Source organism: Salarias fasciatus, chromosome 18 (assembly GCF_902148845.1).
Source record: "Salarias fasciatus chromosome 18, fSalaFa1.1, whole genome shotgun sequence".
Taxonomy (NCBI): domain Eukaryota; kingdom Metazoa; phylum Chordata; class Actinopteri; order Blenniiformes; family Blenniidae; genus Salarias; species Salarias fasciatus.
The window spans coordinates 23,594,774-23,609,577 of NC_043762.1; the positions used below are offsets into that span (position 1 = coordinate 23,594,774).

The window sequence follows — 14,804 nt, forward strand, 5'->3', positions numbered from 1 at the left end:
CAAAATTGTGGCATTGGTTGCTGGGTAGATCACGTGGTTTTTTTCTGTCTTTTTGGTTCTACCATCCGTGAGCACCAAAGGGTGGTGTTACTAACGCTAGCGCGGGTTTCATGTTTGTTTTAAGCACTTTTATACTTGTACTTCTGTATGAGTGCCGTAAAGCAGGTTTGTTCTCGCGAGCTGTAGTCGGGTCGGATCCTCTGAAAGTTGCAAGTGCTGTTTTCAGGACACAGACACTGGGGGGAGGGGAGGAACCAGCCAGTCACCACGCCAAGTTGTTCACCCCCACAGGGATTCTGAAAAGCATTTATTGAGGTAAACATGTTACTTAGTTTTGCTTTAACAACTGCTTTAAGGCTGTCAAGGACTGTTGAAGTTAAAGGCGACTATTTGTCTATGCTTTTACTCTGAAGTGGACGCTTTTATTGTTTAAGGCGTCTGAACGTTCTTCCTGTTCCTGCGTTCAGCTGCTGGTGTGTTCATTCATAGATACACGATGCTGATGGTGTGACTCGTTTCTCACAGAGGAAATATTTCATCTCGTGCAGCAACAATGAGTTCAGTTCAGGCTTTGAGAGAGTTTATCAAGCAACGACTAACTGCTGCTGCTGGAGAAATCTGCACCGTGTTTGAAGAAACTATCCTGAAGTATGAAGAGGAGATTGATCGCCAGCGCAGATTGCTGCAAATCAACTTTAAACCTCAAATCAAGTTACACAGAACAGGTTAGTAAAAGTGATTGAAGACATGAATGTGAGTGGTGGAGGATTGTTCCATTTGTTCAGAAGCCAGCAGACAGAAATGAGGCTGCAGCTGCAGTTGTTGTTGAAAGTGAAACAGGAGTGTACTACAGTTTTCTTGAAATGAGCAACTTTTTGTTTGGAAATGTTTTTTAAATGCAGTCTGTCCTGTCTCATCCATCCATCAGTGTAAAATCTTCCCTTCCATCACATCTGTGACTTTTGTCTTGTTTCCCTCCAGAGAATCCACAGCAACACATTGTTCAGCAGAAGATGAGCTCCAGTGTGGAGCAGGAGGAACATGAAGCTCCACACATGAAGGAGGAGGAAGAGCTTGTTGAGGTGACTGTTCCTGATGGTGAAAGTGACAATTCCCACCACTGTTTGAGAGACTTCAGCAGCCAGAGACGAACTGCTGCTGCTGTGGAAATATCCAGCGTGTTTGAAGAAACTGTGGTCCAGAACGAGATGGAGACTGATGGTCAGCGCAGACACAGAACAGGTATGGAAACATGTGAATGAACACATGAATATGAGTGGTGGAGGATCTCCATCATCCTCTGGTGTGGAAGTGTAATTCCAGCAACAGCACAGCATGACACTGAAGTAAACACATCATCTCCCTTTCCCCCAGAGGAAATATGCCGAGCTTCACCTGAATGTCTGAATATTTGGTCGTTGTATCCAGATATTAATATTGAGATCTGAATATTTGCCTCCAGCTGCAACGCTACTCTCGTGACTGGACTTTCACTTCACACTAATGGACCTGCTGCCCCTCCTCTCAACAATCCATGCTTTAGACCTCAGGCTAAGCCCCGCCCCCAAATGCAAATGAAGCAACAACATTCAACTACCTACTCCCTGGAAATGTCCACTCACAGGGGTGGGTCTAGAAGTGTGTGTGTGTGTGTGTGTGTGTGTGTGTGTGTGTGTGTGTGTGTGTGTGTGTGTGTGTGTGTGTGTGTGTGTGTGTGTGTGTGTGTGTGTGTGTGTGTGTGTGTGTGTGTGTGTGTGTGTGTGTGTGTGTGTACGTACGCGTGCGTGCGTGCGATCACAGAGCATTAATTTTCTGAGAAACCATGTGTACACACCACAAGATCTCATGGACTCACCTCCTCATCCAGACAAAATTAATGTCATGTCACGTCTCTCGTGTCAAACACTTAAAATTGGGAGCAAGTGACCCGACAGCCTGATGTAACTGAATAGTAGATGGAAGCATGGTAACAGTAGGTGGGACATTATCACAGGAAAGCTGTTCAGGTCAGACACAGGTGATGAGTGGCAGATGTGTCAGAGGAGAAGCAAACAGTGTTGAAGTGTGTCGGAGTGGCAGCGCTGCAGCAGCATTTGAACAAGAAGAAAGTCTCCAAAGACAAACATGAAGATCTGTGGACTGAGCTGTACTCGGGTGAGCATAAAACACTGGAAATAAATGGGTCAAAGCACTCAAATAAGGCACTGGACATCACTTTTGTTGTTACTTAGAACAGACATTCTCGTCATTTGTCCCACAGTACATACATACTGTCACAATGGAAAGCATGAAGCTGTTATATCTTTAACAGCTGAACGAAAAACAGGAAGCTGCAGCTTTCCATTGAGAATATTCTGACCAGGGATGAGATTTGTTCCAGTGACTGCTGAAGCTTCTCTTGGCTCCTCCTGGACGCTCTGCTCATTGGCTGCTCTGGCATCTCACACCTGGACTGGGATCTGTCTTGAGAGCTGAGGGGGAGGAAGGACCATCTGGATTACACCTGAAGTCATCATACAACAGAACAACTAGTACAAACAATCAGTCTGGAAGTATCATTAATCTGCTCTCACCATCAGGCTGTGTTAATACACACCAACATTTTAGCCTGGGAGATAGGGCTGGGCGATATGGCAAAAAAAATGATCACGATATTTTTTTTCATATCATTCAATTTTAATTATAATCACGATATGTTATATTGTTTTTAAACCAGTGTTAAAGCATCTGAACTGAAAACTACAACTATAGAATAGTTTAACATTTTATTAACAAGCCAAATAAATAGCAATGCAAATTAAATAATATAAACATTGAAAACTATAAGAACAATTTCACTTAGCGGTGCAGTAAATGGAAAAAACATCAAGCACGAAGATAATAAAATCTTGCGATGCACCGTTTTTTCAGTAAAAGAGAAGAACTAAATGATCGGTTAAAGTGTGACAGTTTACAGCCCTGAGGATTTTTGTTGCTATAAAAGATTAAAAAAACTAAAGAAACCCTCTGAGGATAATGAAGGCGATTTAGAATGTAAACATTATTTTCAAGTTCTGATGCTAAATATGCTGCTGCCATCATTAATGCTTGCATCAAACGTACAAAATTTAAATAATCTAGACTGGACAGATGAGACTTAAAATGTAACAGTACAAAACTACAATAATATTAAAAAAATGGACAAAAGCAATCGCGTGTGTGATCATTTTTCTCCTCTTAGAATGTTGCTCGTATGGTGCAGTGGCCTGAAAAGACACTGGCTACGTTTACGTGCAGTCAACATTCGTGTTAAGATCAATATTCTGGTTTTGAAATATTTAGAACATAAATCGTTAATATAAACCAGGGAGATCTCCATTCAGACCACGGCGCACAGACGACGGCATGACTGCATTTGCACTTCATGCCACTAGGTGTGCTGTTTGCATGTTCAACCTTATTTTATACAGACACCACAGAGGAAGAACAGCGCTGCAGGCTTTCTGCATGTTGTTAGAAGAACAGCGTTAGCGGCAAGACGTGGTGATATATTCAATGATGCGATGCACCGTTTTTTCAGTAAAAGAGAAGAACTGAACGATTGTTAGTTAAACTCTATCACAAGTAGTTCATATACTCAAAAGACCAGACTCCTTGCGGATCGGTCTGCTTGCAGCGGTGCGGCGTGGAAAAGCCTGTCTGGTCAGCAGCAGCCTCATCTTCAGAGGATAACGCCGAGGCATGGCTGACTTCATCTGCTCCACTGCCCTCGGCTCCACGTTCAGCTCTATCTCTGTTTACTTCTCAGACAACTTACAGGCGGAAGTTGAGCAGGAAAAAGTCGACTGTGATTGGCTGTGGTCACGCACATTTTTGCCATCTCTGATCGAGTAAATGTGCTCACAGCTGATCACCGTGATCGACTGGAAATTAATCACGATCACTAATCACGATCATAAAATCGCCCAGGCCTACTGGGAGATTATTTTTAGGTTATTTCATTTGATCTGACCTGAGCAAGACATCGAAATACATCATGCACAAAATCCATCTCATCACACTTTGACACTTACAGGTTTCCCCTTTTATTCATATTCAAGCAAACGTGTCATTGTATTTATTTGAAGACGTTGAAGCAATGCCTCTTAAATATGTCTTTTAGCAAATTGTCCATTTTTTGTCATGTTATATTAGTTCGTTTTTAACTTAATAGACTATGCAGCAACGGTTTCCAGACCATGTGGAGCAGCTGGACTGGAGCTCAGTGATGCTTCTTTCCTCTCACTGGCTGTGTTCGAAACCGCATACTGCCTACTACATACTGCCATACCCATACTGTCCACACTGCATACTGCATACCCAGTCCATCAGACAGTATGCAAAGCGTTTACACTGCAGCATACTACAAAAGCTGATTTCACTTTAGCTCTAAACTCTTCAAATGTATAACTTTGTCGAGATTTTTTTTTAAATTAGGCAACAAAGTGGCCGTTTAGAGCCCGAGTGTGTCGTTTATTTGTCCGAATACCAACCGTTTATGATTTTGTTCGGACGAATTTGGCGAAATTTAAGCCAGCCGCAGTGAGCAACGCACTTCCGGTTATTTTCAAAAAAATAAACCACCCCTTTTCCTTTCTCATGCAAAAAAGCCTTAGTGATAAATCTGTGCTTTTACTTTGAAAACAAAAAGCCAACCTTTCAGCAATATATCTTGCTTAACATCGCCGTTTGGACCGTTGTCTTGATAACGGAATTGGACCAGTTATGATGCCTTACCGACGGAGAGTTTTTTCGGCTCTTCAACGAAGATCGGCTCACCGTCTCCCGCTGTCCGTCGCGTTGCATCTTGGGCAATTTCACTATGAGTAGTAAACCCACGATGTATACTCAACATTTCTGGCGAATGCAGTATGCATCCGGGAACTTCTGCCATAATCACAAATCGCATACTGCCAGTGTAAACGCACTGCATACTCAATAAGTTAGTATGAGTAGGAGGTAAGTATGCGATTTCGAACACAGCCATTGTCTGATCTCTGTGTGTCATGGTGTCTCTGGCTTTCTCTCTCCTCATCATGGTGATCTTCTTCCTCCTCCATATCTTTGCCGCTGTGGGCTTTCCCTCCTCCTGTCCCTGCTCGTCTTGGCCTCTATGTCACATTTCTGTTGCCCTTCTCTCTCTTCTTCTGCGTCATCTTCATATCCTGTCTCCCTCCACCTCTTGTCCATCTGCTTCGCTCAGTTGTTCACTTTCTATTTGACTCATTTTTCTCTTTGGCAAGAAAAAACTACAAACGCTGCTTTTCCTCTTCATTTCTGTAAATATCAAAAGAAATTTACAAGGTTTTATATGACAAACGGTAAATCATGATGAGCTTTTGTAGCCTGTGATCCTTGCTGGGATCACCCCCGGTTCTTCTTGCTGCTTAGTGTTTCTAGCTAGTGACGATAGCCCTCTTCATCACGTGGTGCTGAGTCTAACCAGCAGAACTGAAAACACACCTACTTTTCTGATAGGATCAAGACTGGACATTGCTCGGTGCATGATGTGTTGAAGCAGGGAGAGAGCTGGAACATGCTGGACAGGAGTTCTCATAGGGGTGTGCGATATGACTATATAAGGTCGTTAAGGATTATAACGTCAGGACGATCTCATAAATCAGAAAGATCGTTAAATCGTCCATAGGGCACGTTCTCCTCGTTGTTTTTTCACCTATATATAATATTTTTTGGGGTGATGATGTTACCTGAAAGCTTCAGATAATATTAACTAAATGTTCCCTCTAGTGCAGTTATCCACATACATAATAAATGCATGCGGAGCAACATTAACGATGATTTGAAAAAAAAAAATAAAAAACACGCAGCCACAGCCAGTGCTGCGTTCGGGGTTGCAAAGGCAGCTAACAACGAGCAGAGCGCTGTGGAGCTTTTCTGACTGGTGCTACTGCTGGGTGGAGGCTGTGTCAGGTAAAGCTGGTTTACAACAGCAGTACGGGATCTACAAGAGATCAGCCACCATAGAAACACCCCGAAAAGCTGGAGAGAGACGCTGAAGCTATCACCAACGCTAACGCTAGCTAGCGAGCTACCGCTAGCAGTTCACAAGCTAGCATGAGGGATTTTATATACAACAAATCACAGAAATGTGAAAAGACACTTGGTGAACATACTATCAAGTTAACAGCTGAAACTAGTGGAATGTCTTTGATTTAATGGGATTATGAGGGGCTGTATTTCAGTGGAGACAGAGCCCTCTAGTGGTCATATAGCGCAGCTATTAAAACTTTATCCCATTAAAACTGCTAAAAAGCTATTTGATATGTTTAGTTTTTTGTGTTACAAAAGTGTACTTTATTGTTCATTATCGTTTACCTCATTTTTAAAAGGAGATAAAAGCTTAGATCTCTGAACAAAAAAATGATCTCAAGCAGCTGTATTATTCACTCGGGTTATAGATATTAAAGTTAAATTGTTTTTGTTCTAAATTGTTGCCCTTTAAGAGGTAACCAGCTAAGTTTGCATTTTTATTGACCCTTTTTAATAATCTATTTGGTGTATTTAGTTTTTGTGTTGCAAAAGTGCACTCTATTGCTGTTCTTTACTTAAATTGTCTTTTTTTTTCTTTTAGGGTTTTACATGTTTAAATACATTTTATACGTTTTATATGTTTAACATTGGGGGAAAAAATGGTCAAACTTGCAAATTCGTCTAGAAAAATCAATATAATAAAGAATCGTGATAAAATCGTGATCGTGATATTAATTTTAAAAAATCGTGATATGACATTTTTGCCATATCGCCCACCCCTAAGTTCTCATGTCTCTCTCATGTTTGATTACTTGGATTTATGTATACCGAGAAGTAGGGATGTCAATGTTTACAATTGTTTCTACACATGTAACCAGGACTTCCATCCAACGTGTAACCAGTCACACATGGCGTCAGAGATTTGTGATCTTTTTCTATCCCAGTTGTGCTGTATAACCACCAGAGGGCTCTGTCTCCACTGAAATACAGCACCTCATAATCCCATTAAATGAAAGACATTCCAGTAGTTATCACACAAAAGGGCCACCATTTCAGCTATTAAGTTGATGATATGCTCACTAAGTGTTTTGTCACATTTCTTTGATTTGTTGTATATAAAATCCCTCATGCTAGCTTGTGGTAGCACCGATGCCAGCAGCAGCGTCTCTCCTGGATCCCATGCTGCTGTTGTAAACCAGCTTTGCCTGACACAGGCTACACCCAGCAGTATTTCCAGTTTGTTACAAAAGCTGCAACACAGTGCTCCACTCGTCGTTTACTTCTGTCATGTCCCCGAGTCAACTTGAATGCAACACTGACAGTGGCTGCCTTTTTTTCTTAAATCAACCTAACATTGCACCGCATGTATCTATTATGTATGTGGATAACTGCACGAGAGGGAACATTTAGTTAGCTGTTGTTGTTATCTGAAGCTTTCAGGCAAAATCATGACCTCAAAAACATTATATATAGGTGAAAAAAGAACAAAGAGGAGGAGGAAAATGATGTGTACATGGTTATTGATTTTCCGAAATGGTGATGATTGATTATCCGTATACACGTTTGCGTGTAGACGCTGACACCCTACTGAGAAGTAGCTGCACCTTGTTTAAAATGTTGAAATGGCCCACAAAGTGAAGGGGAAAAGAAATGAATCAAAAAAATATTCACTCCGGTGTGCTCATCACCCACCAAGGAAACCGTAGGGGTCGGCTGCAATGTGGATTGGGTGGCAGACGACGGCAGGGTGCCCGGCGACCCAATCCCCTGACACAGAGACTAACTCTAGGGACATGGAATGTCACCTTGTTGGGTGGGGAGGAGCCTGAGCTTGTGAGGGAGGTTGAGAGGTACTGGCTAGATATAGTCAGGCTCACCTCCACACATAGCCTTGGCTCTGGAACCCAACCTCTCGAGAAGGGCTGGACTCTCCACTTCTCTGGCGTTGCCCGCGGTGAGAGGCGGCGCGCTGGTGTGGGTTTGCTTATAGCCCCACAGCTCAGCTGCCATGTGTTGGATTTCACCCCAGTGAACAAGAGGGTCGTGTCCCTGTGCCTTCTGGTTGGGGCCAGGTGCCCCACTGTTGTTTCGGCTTACGGGCCGAACAGCAGTGCAGATTACCCGGCCTTCTTTGGAGTCCCTGGGAGGGTTGCTGTACAATGCTCCAACTGGGTACTCCATTGTTCTACTTGGGGACTTCAACGCCCAGGTGGGCAGCAACAGTGAGACCTGGAGGGGGATGATTGGGTCACACGGCCTCCCTGATCTGAACCCGAGTGGTGCTTTGTTATTGGACTTCTGTGCGAGCCACAGCTTGTCCATAACTAACACCATGTTCGAGCACAGGGGTGTCCATAAGTGCACTTGACACCAGGACACCCTGGGTTGGAGTTCGATGATCGACTTGGTTGTCGAGTCATCTGACCTCCGGCCGCGTGTCTTGGAAACTCGGGTACAGAGAGGAGCAGAGCTTTCCACCGATCACCATCTGGTGGTGAGTTGGATTTGCTGGCGGAGGAGGAAACCGGACAGACTTGGCAGACCCAAACGTTTTGTGAGGGTCTGCTGGGAACGTCTGGTGGAACCCTCTGTCAGCATGGTTTTCAACTCCCACCTCCCTGAGACCTTCTCTCATGTCCCGAGGGAGGCTGGGGACATTGAGTCCGAGTGAACCATGTTCTCCACCTCCATTGTCGAAGCAGCTGCTTGGAGCTGTGGTTGTAAGGTCTCTGGTGCCTGCTGTGGCGGCAACCCCCGAACCCGGTGGTAGACACCGGAAGTAAGGGCTGCTGTCAAGCTGAAGAAGTAGTCCTATTGAGTCTTGCTGGCTCGTGGGACTCCCGAAGCAGCTGACAGGTACCGGCAGGCCAAGCGAACTGCAGCCCGAGTGGTTGTGGAGGCAAAAACTCGGGTCTGGGAGGAGTTCAGGGAGGTCATGGAGGAGGACTCGGGAAAGCAGGTCTCCACCAACACTGTTTACAGTGGAGGCGGAGAGCTGCTGACCTCAGCTGGGGATATTGTTGGACAGTGGAAGGAATGCGGACTCGCCCATCACCCAACCTGAAGTCACCGGGGTGGTTGGTAACCTCCTCGGTGGCAAGGCACTGGTGGTGGACGAGATTGGCCCTGAGTACCTTAAGTCTCTGGATGTGCAGGGACTATCTTGGTTGATACGTCTCTGTAACATCGTGTGGCGGTCGGGGACAGTGCCTCTGGATTGGCAGACCAGGGTGGTGGTCCCCCTGTTTAAAAAGGGGGACCGGAGGGTGTGCTCCAACTATAGGGGGATCCCACTCCTCAGCCTCCCTGGGAAAGTCTACTCTAGGGTACTGGAGAGGAGGATTCGACCGATAGTCGAACCTCGGATTCAGTAGGAACAATGCGGTTTTTGTCCTGGTCATGGAACACTGGACCAGCTCTATACCACCATAGGGTGCTCGAGGGTTCGTGGGAGTTTGCCCAACCAGTCCACATGTGTTTTGTGGATTTGGAGAAGGCATTCGACCACGTCCCTTGTGTTGTCTTGTGGGGGGGTGCTCTGGGAATACGGAGTTCAGAGCCCCTTGTTAAGGGTCGTCCAGTCTCTGTATGACCAAAACAGGAGCCTGCTCCGCATTGCTGGCAGTAAGTCGGACCTGTTCCCGGTGCATGTTGAACTCCGACAGAGCTGCCCTTTGTTACTGGTTCTGTTCATCATTTTTATGGGCGGAATTTCTAGGCGCAGCCAGGGGCTGGAGGGGGTCAAGTTTGGTAGCCACAGGATTTCGTCTCTGCTTTTTGCAGATGATGTTGTCCTGTTGGCTTCATCAAACCCAGATCTGCAGCATGCACTGGGGCAGTTCACAGCCTGGTGTGAAGAAACAGGGATGAGGATCAACACATCCAAATCCGAGGCCATGGTCCTCGACCGGAAGAAGGTGGTTTGCCCTCTCCAGGTCGGTGGAGAGACCCTGGCTCAATTGGAGGAGTTTAAGTATCTTGGGGTCTTGTTCACGAGTGGAGGACGGATGCAGCGTGAGATTGACAGGCAGATCGGTGCAGTGTCTGCAGTGATGCAGTCATTGTATCGGTCCGTTGTGGTGAAGAAGGAGCCGAGAGGCGAAGTTCTCAATTTACTGGTCAATGTACGTTCCCATCCTCACCCATGGTCATGAACTTTGGGTCATGACCGAAAGGACAAGATGCCGGATACAAGCGGCTGAAATGACTTTCCTTCGTAGGGTGGCTGGGCGTTCCCTTAGAGATAGGGTTAGGAGCTCAGTCACCAGGGAGGAGCTCAGAGTAGTGCCGCTACTCCTCCACATCGAGAGGAGCCAGCTGAGGTGGCTTGGGCATCTGTTAAGGGCGAGAGGAGGCCCCGGGGAAGACCCAGGACACGCTGGAAAGACAATGTCTCGCGGCTGGTGTGGGAACACCTTGGGATCCTCCTGGAAGAGCTGGAGGAAGTATCTGGGGACAGGGAGGTCTGGGCATCCCTGCTGAGACTGCTGTCCCCACAACCCGGTCCCTGATAAGCAGTAGAGAATGGATGGGTGGATGGATGTTGAATAATAAAATCGGAGCTCCCTGAATCGTATAAATTGTTGAGGTGCTTTGAAGTCACAGTCGTACTGTACACTAATTGACTCAAAACACCAGGTAACTGAAACATCTAAGAATACAGAAAACTATTATGATGCATACAAGTAAATGAAAACCCACTATACTGCATGCAAAGGTGACTAAAATAGAGCATTGTATTTTGGCTACTTAGGTGGAATTTTGGCTACAAAATAAACTTGAATTCCCCCAATTTAGTAGCCGAGATCGGGGTAATCAAGCAGCCTCAGAGTTGGTAAGCACCTTGAGCCCGTCGAGATGATGTCCTGAGAACATGGCTGGTGAATGTTCCAGGGCGTGGCAAACTTCAATGTGCTACGCAACCGTAGCATGTTCAGGGGGCCGAAACAAAATTCAGGTCTGGTGAACATTTACATATTTCATTCAGACACAGCCATGGCGAAGAGGCTTCACAGTGCCATCTAGAAATTTTCAAAGAATCAGTGGCTGGATGAAAGTTGGTGGACAGGTACAGATGTCCAGATGTACAGATCTGTATAATTTGACACCTTGTGGGATGAACAAGTTTGCTATTTGTTTGATTTTTCAAAATAGCCACCAATAAGCGAAGTCTTATAAAATCCACAGAAATTAGTCAACACCAAACTTGTCATGTCTCATCAGACTCTCACCCTCAATGAGTGTATGCAACCATATTCATTTTAGTTTGGCAAAATGACTCTATAGTGCCCCCTACAATTTCAGATGTTTTTCATCTCTCGTCTGCTCAGCAACTTTCACGTACATTCAAGAATATTTGTGGGCCAATGCAGCACGTCGGCCACACCAAAGCAACAGCAACAGCCACGCCGTCCCACTAACATGAAGTCCAACAGTTTGTGTGAACTGTGCATTTACAAAGGGTTAAAATCTCACAGGTGGAAGCTCCTACACAACTCAAAACTGGACAGTTTATACAGAAGGGAACAGACTGATGAAATGTTCTTACCACGTTGTTGAACACAAAAGGAGCGTGGCCATGTCAGCCTCATTGATGTTCCACCTTTCCCATCAAACAGAAAGTGCTGTCTAATTTTCATATACGTGCACCAAAATGCCTCAAACTTTAGATGCATGGTCAGAAGGCTGAAACAATCGCATCTCTATGCCAAGATCCATTCAGTCATAGTGCCACCTGCTGGAAACTGGAAGTGGGCTGCAAAAGCTCTGATTCAACTTAAAGCTCTTGTCCGGAGTTTTCAAAGAGAGAGTTTTTTTTAATCCAACTTCTCGAGGTTCCGCCCTCCCTCTGCTTTCATGAGCGACCAAGCCACACCCCTGTAATTGTGAAAATGAGAGCCTCTGACTCCTACAGCATCCTACATGTTTAGCTGTTTACGGTGGATGTTCAGCAGACCATGGATATATCCGAGGTCAGTGCGGCAGCTGCTGCGTAGCTGACTCACCTCTGCCTGGGCGAGTGCGCATGCTCTCTGGCTGTGTGCACATGTTGACTGACAGCATGACAAGGCGGAACCTCGAAATCTATTGACAGATGCTGACCGGTGCTTTTTCGGATAACATGGGGGTCTATGAGACAAAGGCGGGGCTCATAAATAAATTTTTATATTGCTTTATGCTAATATTATATTATAGCATCGAACCAGACTAACACATTTAAGCTCTGTTAAAAAATGATACATACATGGGAAAGGAACGGAAACTCCGGACACGAGCTTTAAAACTTACATTTGCAGAAGCCACTTTTGCTCACATCCCTATGGTAGACACTGTTATAGTCATAGCACCCCCTTCGGGGAACATGAGGTAGTGTATACATGCTCTGTTTTGCCTGAACATTTGAACATTTATACATTAAAGGTGCATTAAGGAGTTTGCACCTTTTATGCAAAACAGCGCCCCCTGCAGGCCTTGGGCGTAATGCAGCTTAGTGAAAAACTCGTCCCTGTGGCTCGCATGTGCGGAAAAGGGGAACTTCTTTCTCGCTCGTTTAGTAGCGCTCAAGTAAAATTTAAGTTTCTTTTACCTGGTGGAGTCTGTGCTGGAGTTGTGGCAGTGCTAGAAGCCAGTCTTTTCTTACTTTCTGGAAGATCCTGCTCAGTTGTTGCTTACTAAGCATCTGGCGGAGTAATGGCGGACAAAACGAAACCTAACCAGCCGGAGCGCGCATTACGTCATTCCTTTCAAATTCTCCCCCAAAAAATTCTGGCGCCGGACCGGCACTGCAACTTTCAAGTGACAATTTAGCGCTGTTAGAAGTACTAGCAATGAATATGTCAGGGCACATTGTACACATCATTAAAAATGTGTAACATATTTATGGTGGAAAATATGTATTTTTAAGGTTGTAAAACTCCTTAATGCACCTTTAAATCAGAGTCCGCATCAAGTAACAATGATATGTCGAGCTCCATCGGCAATAGCGCCTGATGGGAGAAACAAAAAGTGTTGTGTACCTGCTCCTATATGTACGTGCCCGTGGATACGTGAGCACATGGACGTGAGTGCCCATGGGCGTGGGAGCACGCAACGAGGACCCGTCATTCCTGCTTGCAGATTTAATTCTTTATTTTTAGTGAGCACATACATTTAACACCTCAAGCTGGAAGCTAATGATGGTTCTATCAGAGCAACCACAGGCTGTGGTTTACTTCTGAACTGATTAGTCGACGAATGGCAAAAATATTTGGTGACAAGTCGATTATCAAAATAATCAGTTTTGGCATTCCTATTCTTATCTTGTTCTTTTTGTCCCTCCAGAGCACCAACAGGACCATGACTGTGGAGAGGAGCAGCTCTTTAAACAGGAAGCAAAGGAAGCAAACTACTATCAAGAGCAGAGAGAACCAGAACCTCCACAGATCAAAGAGGAACAGGAAGAACCAGGACTTCTCCTCTTTAAAGAGAACCAGGAGGAACCAGAACCTTCACAGACTAAGGAGAACAATGAACTGGGTATCGGCCAGGAGGCAGAGCAGCTTCCACTGAAGTTTGAAAGTATTGAGGAGCAAAGTTACCCGAGTGAACCAGAAGAAGCACTGGACACTAATCAGTTCCTTGTTCATGACTCTGAAGTCCACGATGTGAAGAAACCCAATAACTTAGAATCAACGATAAATCCAAAGGTAAAAAAAATCTTTATATTTCATAGTGAGCTTGTGGAAAACTTTCCTGTGTCAGAGAAGCAGGCTGAATGTGAAAAGGTTTTTTGTGAGGAAACATCTGGTAAAACTAGCCGTAAAAAACGTAAAATATGTCAGAATTTAGAAACTGTTACTGATAAGACGAAACTTTGTGAAATCTGTGGTGAAAGTTACAACCAAGAGAATGATTTGTTGGTCCACATGGAAACTCACACAGGTGAGAAGCCGTATTCTTGTGAAACATGTGGGAAAAGTTTCAGCAGAAGAAGTTGTTTGTTGGTCCACATGAGAACTCACACAGGTGAGAAGCCTTATTCCTGTGAAACATGTGGAAAAAGTTACAACCAAAAGAAAGATTTGTTACGTCACATGAGATGTCACACATTTGAGAAGCTGTATTCTTGTGAAACATGTGGAAAAGGTTTCAGTCATAAGGGTCATAAGTTGGACCACATGAGAACTCACACAGGTGAGAAGCCGTTTTCTTGTGAAACATGTGGAACATGTTTTAGCACAAGGAGTCATTTGTTACGCCACACAAGAAGTCACACAGGTGAGAAGCCGTATTCTTGTAAAACATGTGGAAAAAGTTTCAGAGACCAAAACCATGTGTTGGTCCACATGAGAATTCATACAGGTGAGAAGCCATATTCTTGTAAAGCATGTGGAAAATGTTTCAGCACAAGGAGCCATTTGTTAGTCCATATGAGAACTCACACAGGCAAGAAGCCGTACTCTTGTGAAACATGTGGGAAAAGCTTTGGTCATCGGAGTCATAAGTTGGTCCACATGAGAATTCACACAGGTGAGAAGCCGTATTCTTGTGAAACATGTGGAAAAAGTTTCAGAGACCACTGTAATTTTGTGACCCACATGAAAACTCACACAGGGGAGAAGCCTTATTCTTGTGAAACATGCGGAAAATGTTTCCTTCGTCGGAGTAATCTGTTGGTCCACATGAGAACTCACACGGGTGAGAAGCCGTATTCTTGTGAAACATGTAAGAAATGTTTCAGTCAGCGGAGTCGTTTGTTAGTCCACATGAGAACTCACACAGAAGAGAAGCCAAATTGTTGTGAAATGATTTGCTGA

General features: G+C 44.7%; 1 protein-coding gene across 1 annotated transcript; it reads left to right on the top strand.

The window, feature by feature from the left end:
• Positions 1-1,055: 1,055 nt before the first annotated feature.
• LOC115406107 (zinc finger protein OZF-like) lies at positions 1,056-14,804 on the top strand. Its single transcript, XM_030116012.1, has 2 exons — positions 1,056-1,242; positions 13,750-14,804. The coding sequence occupies exons 1-2, from the start codon at positions 1,056-1,058 to the stop codon at positions 14,802-14,804; spliced, it is 1,242 nt and encodes a 413-aa protein (XP_029971872.1).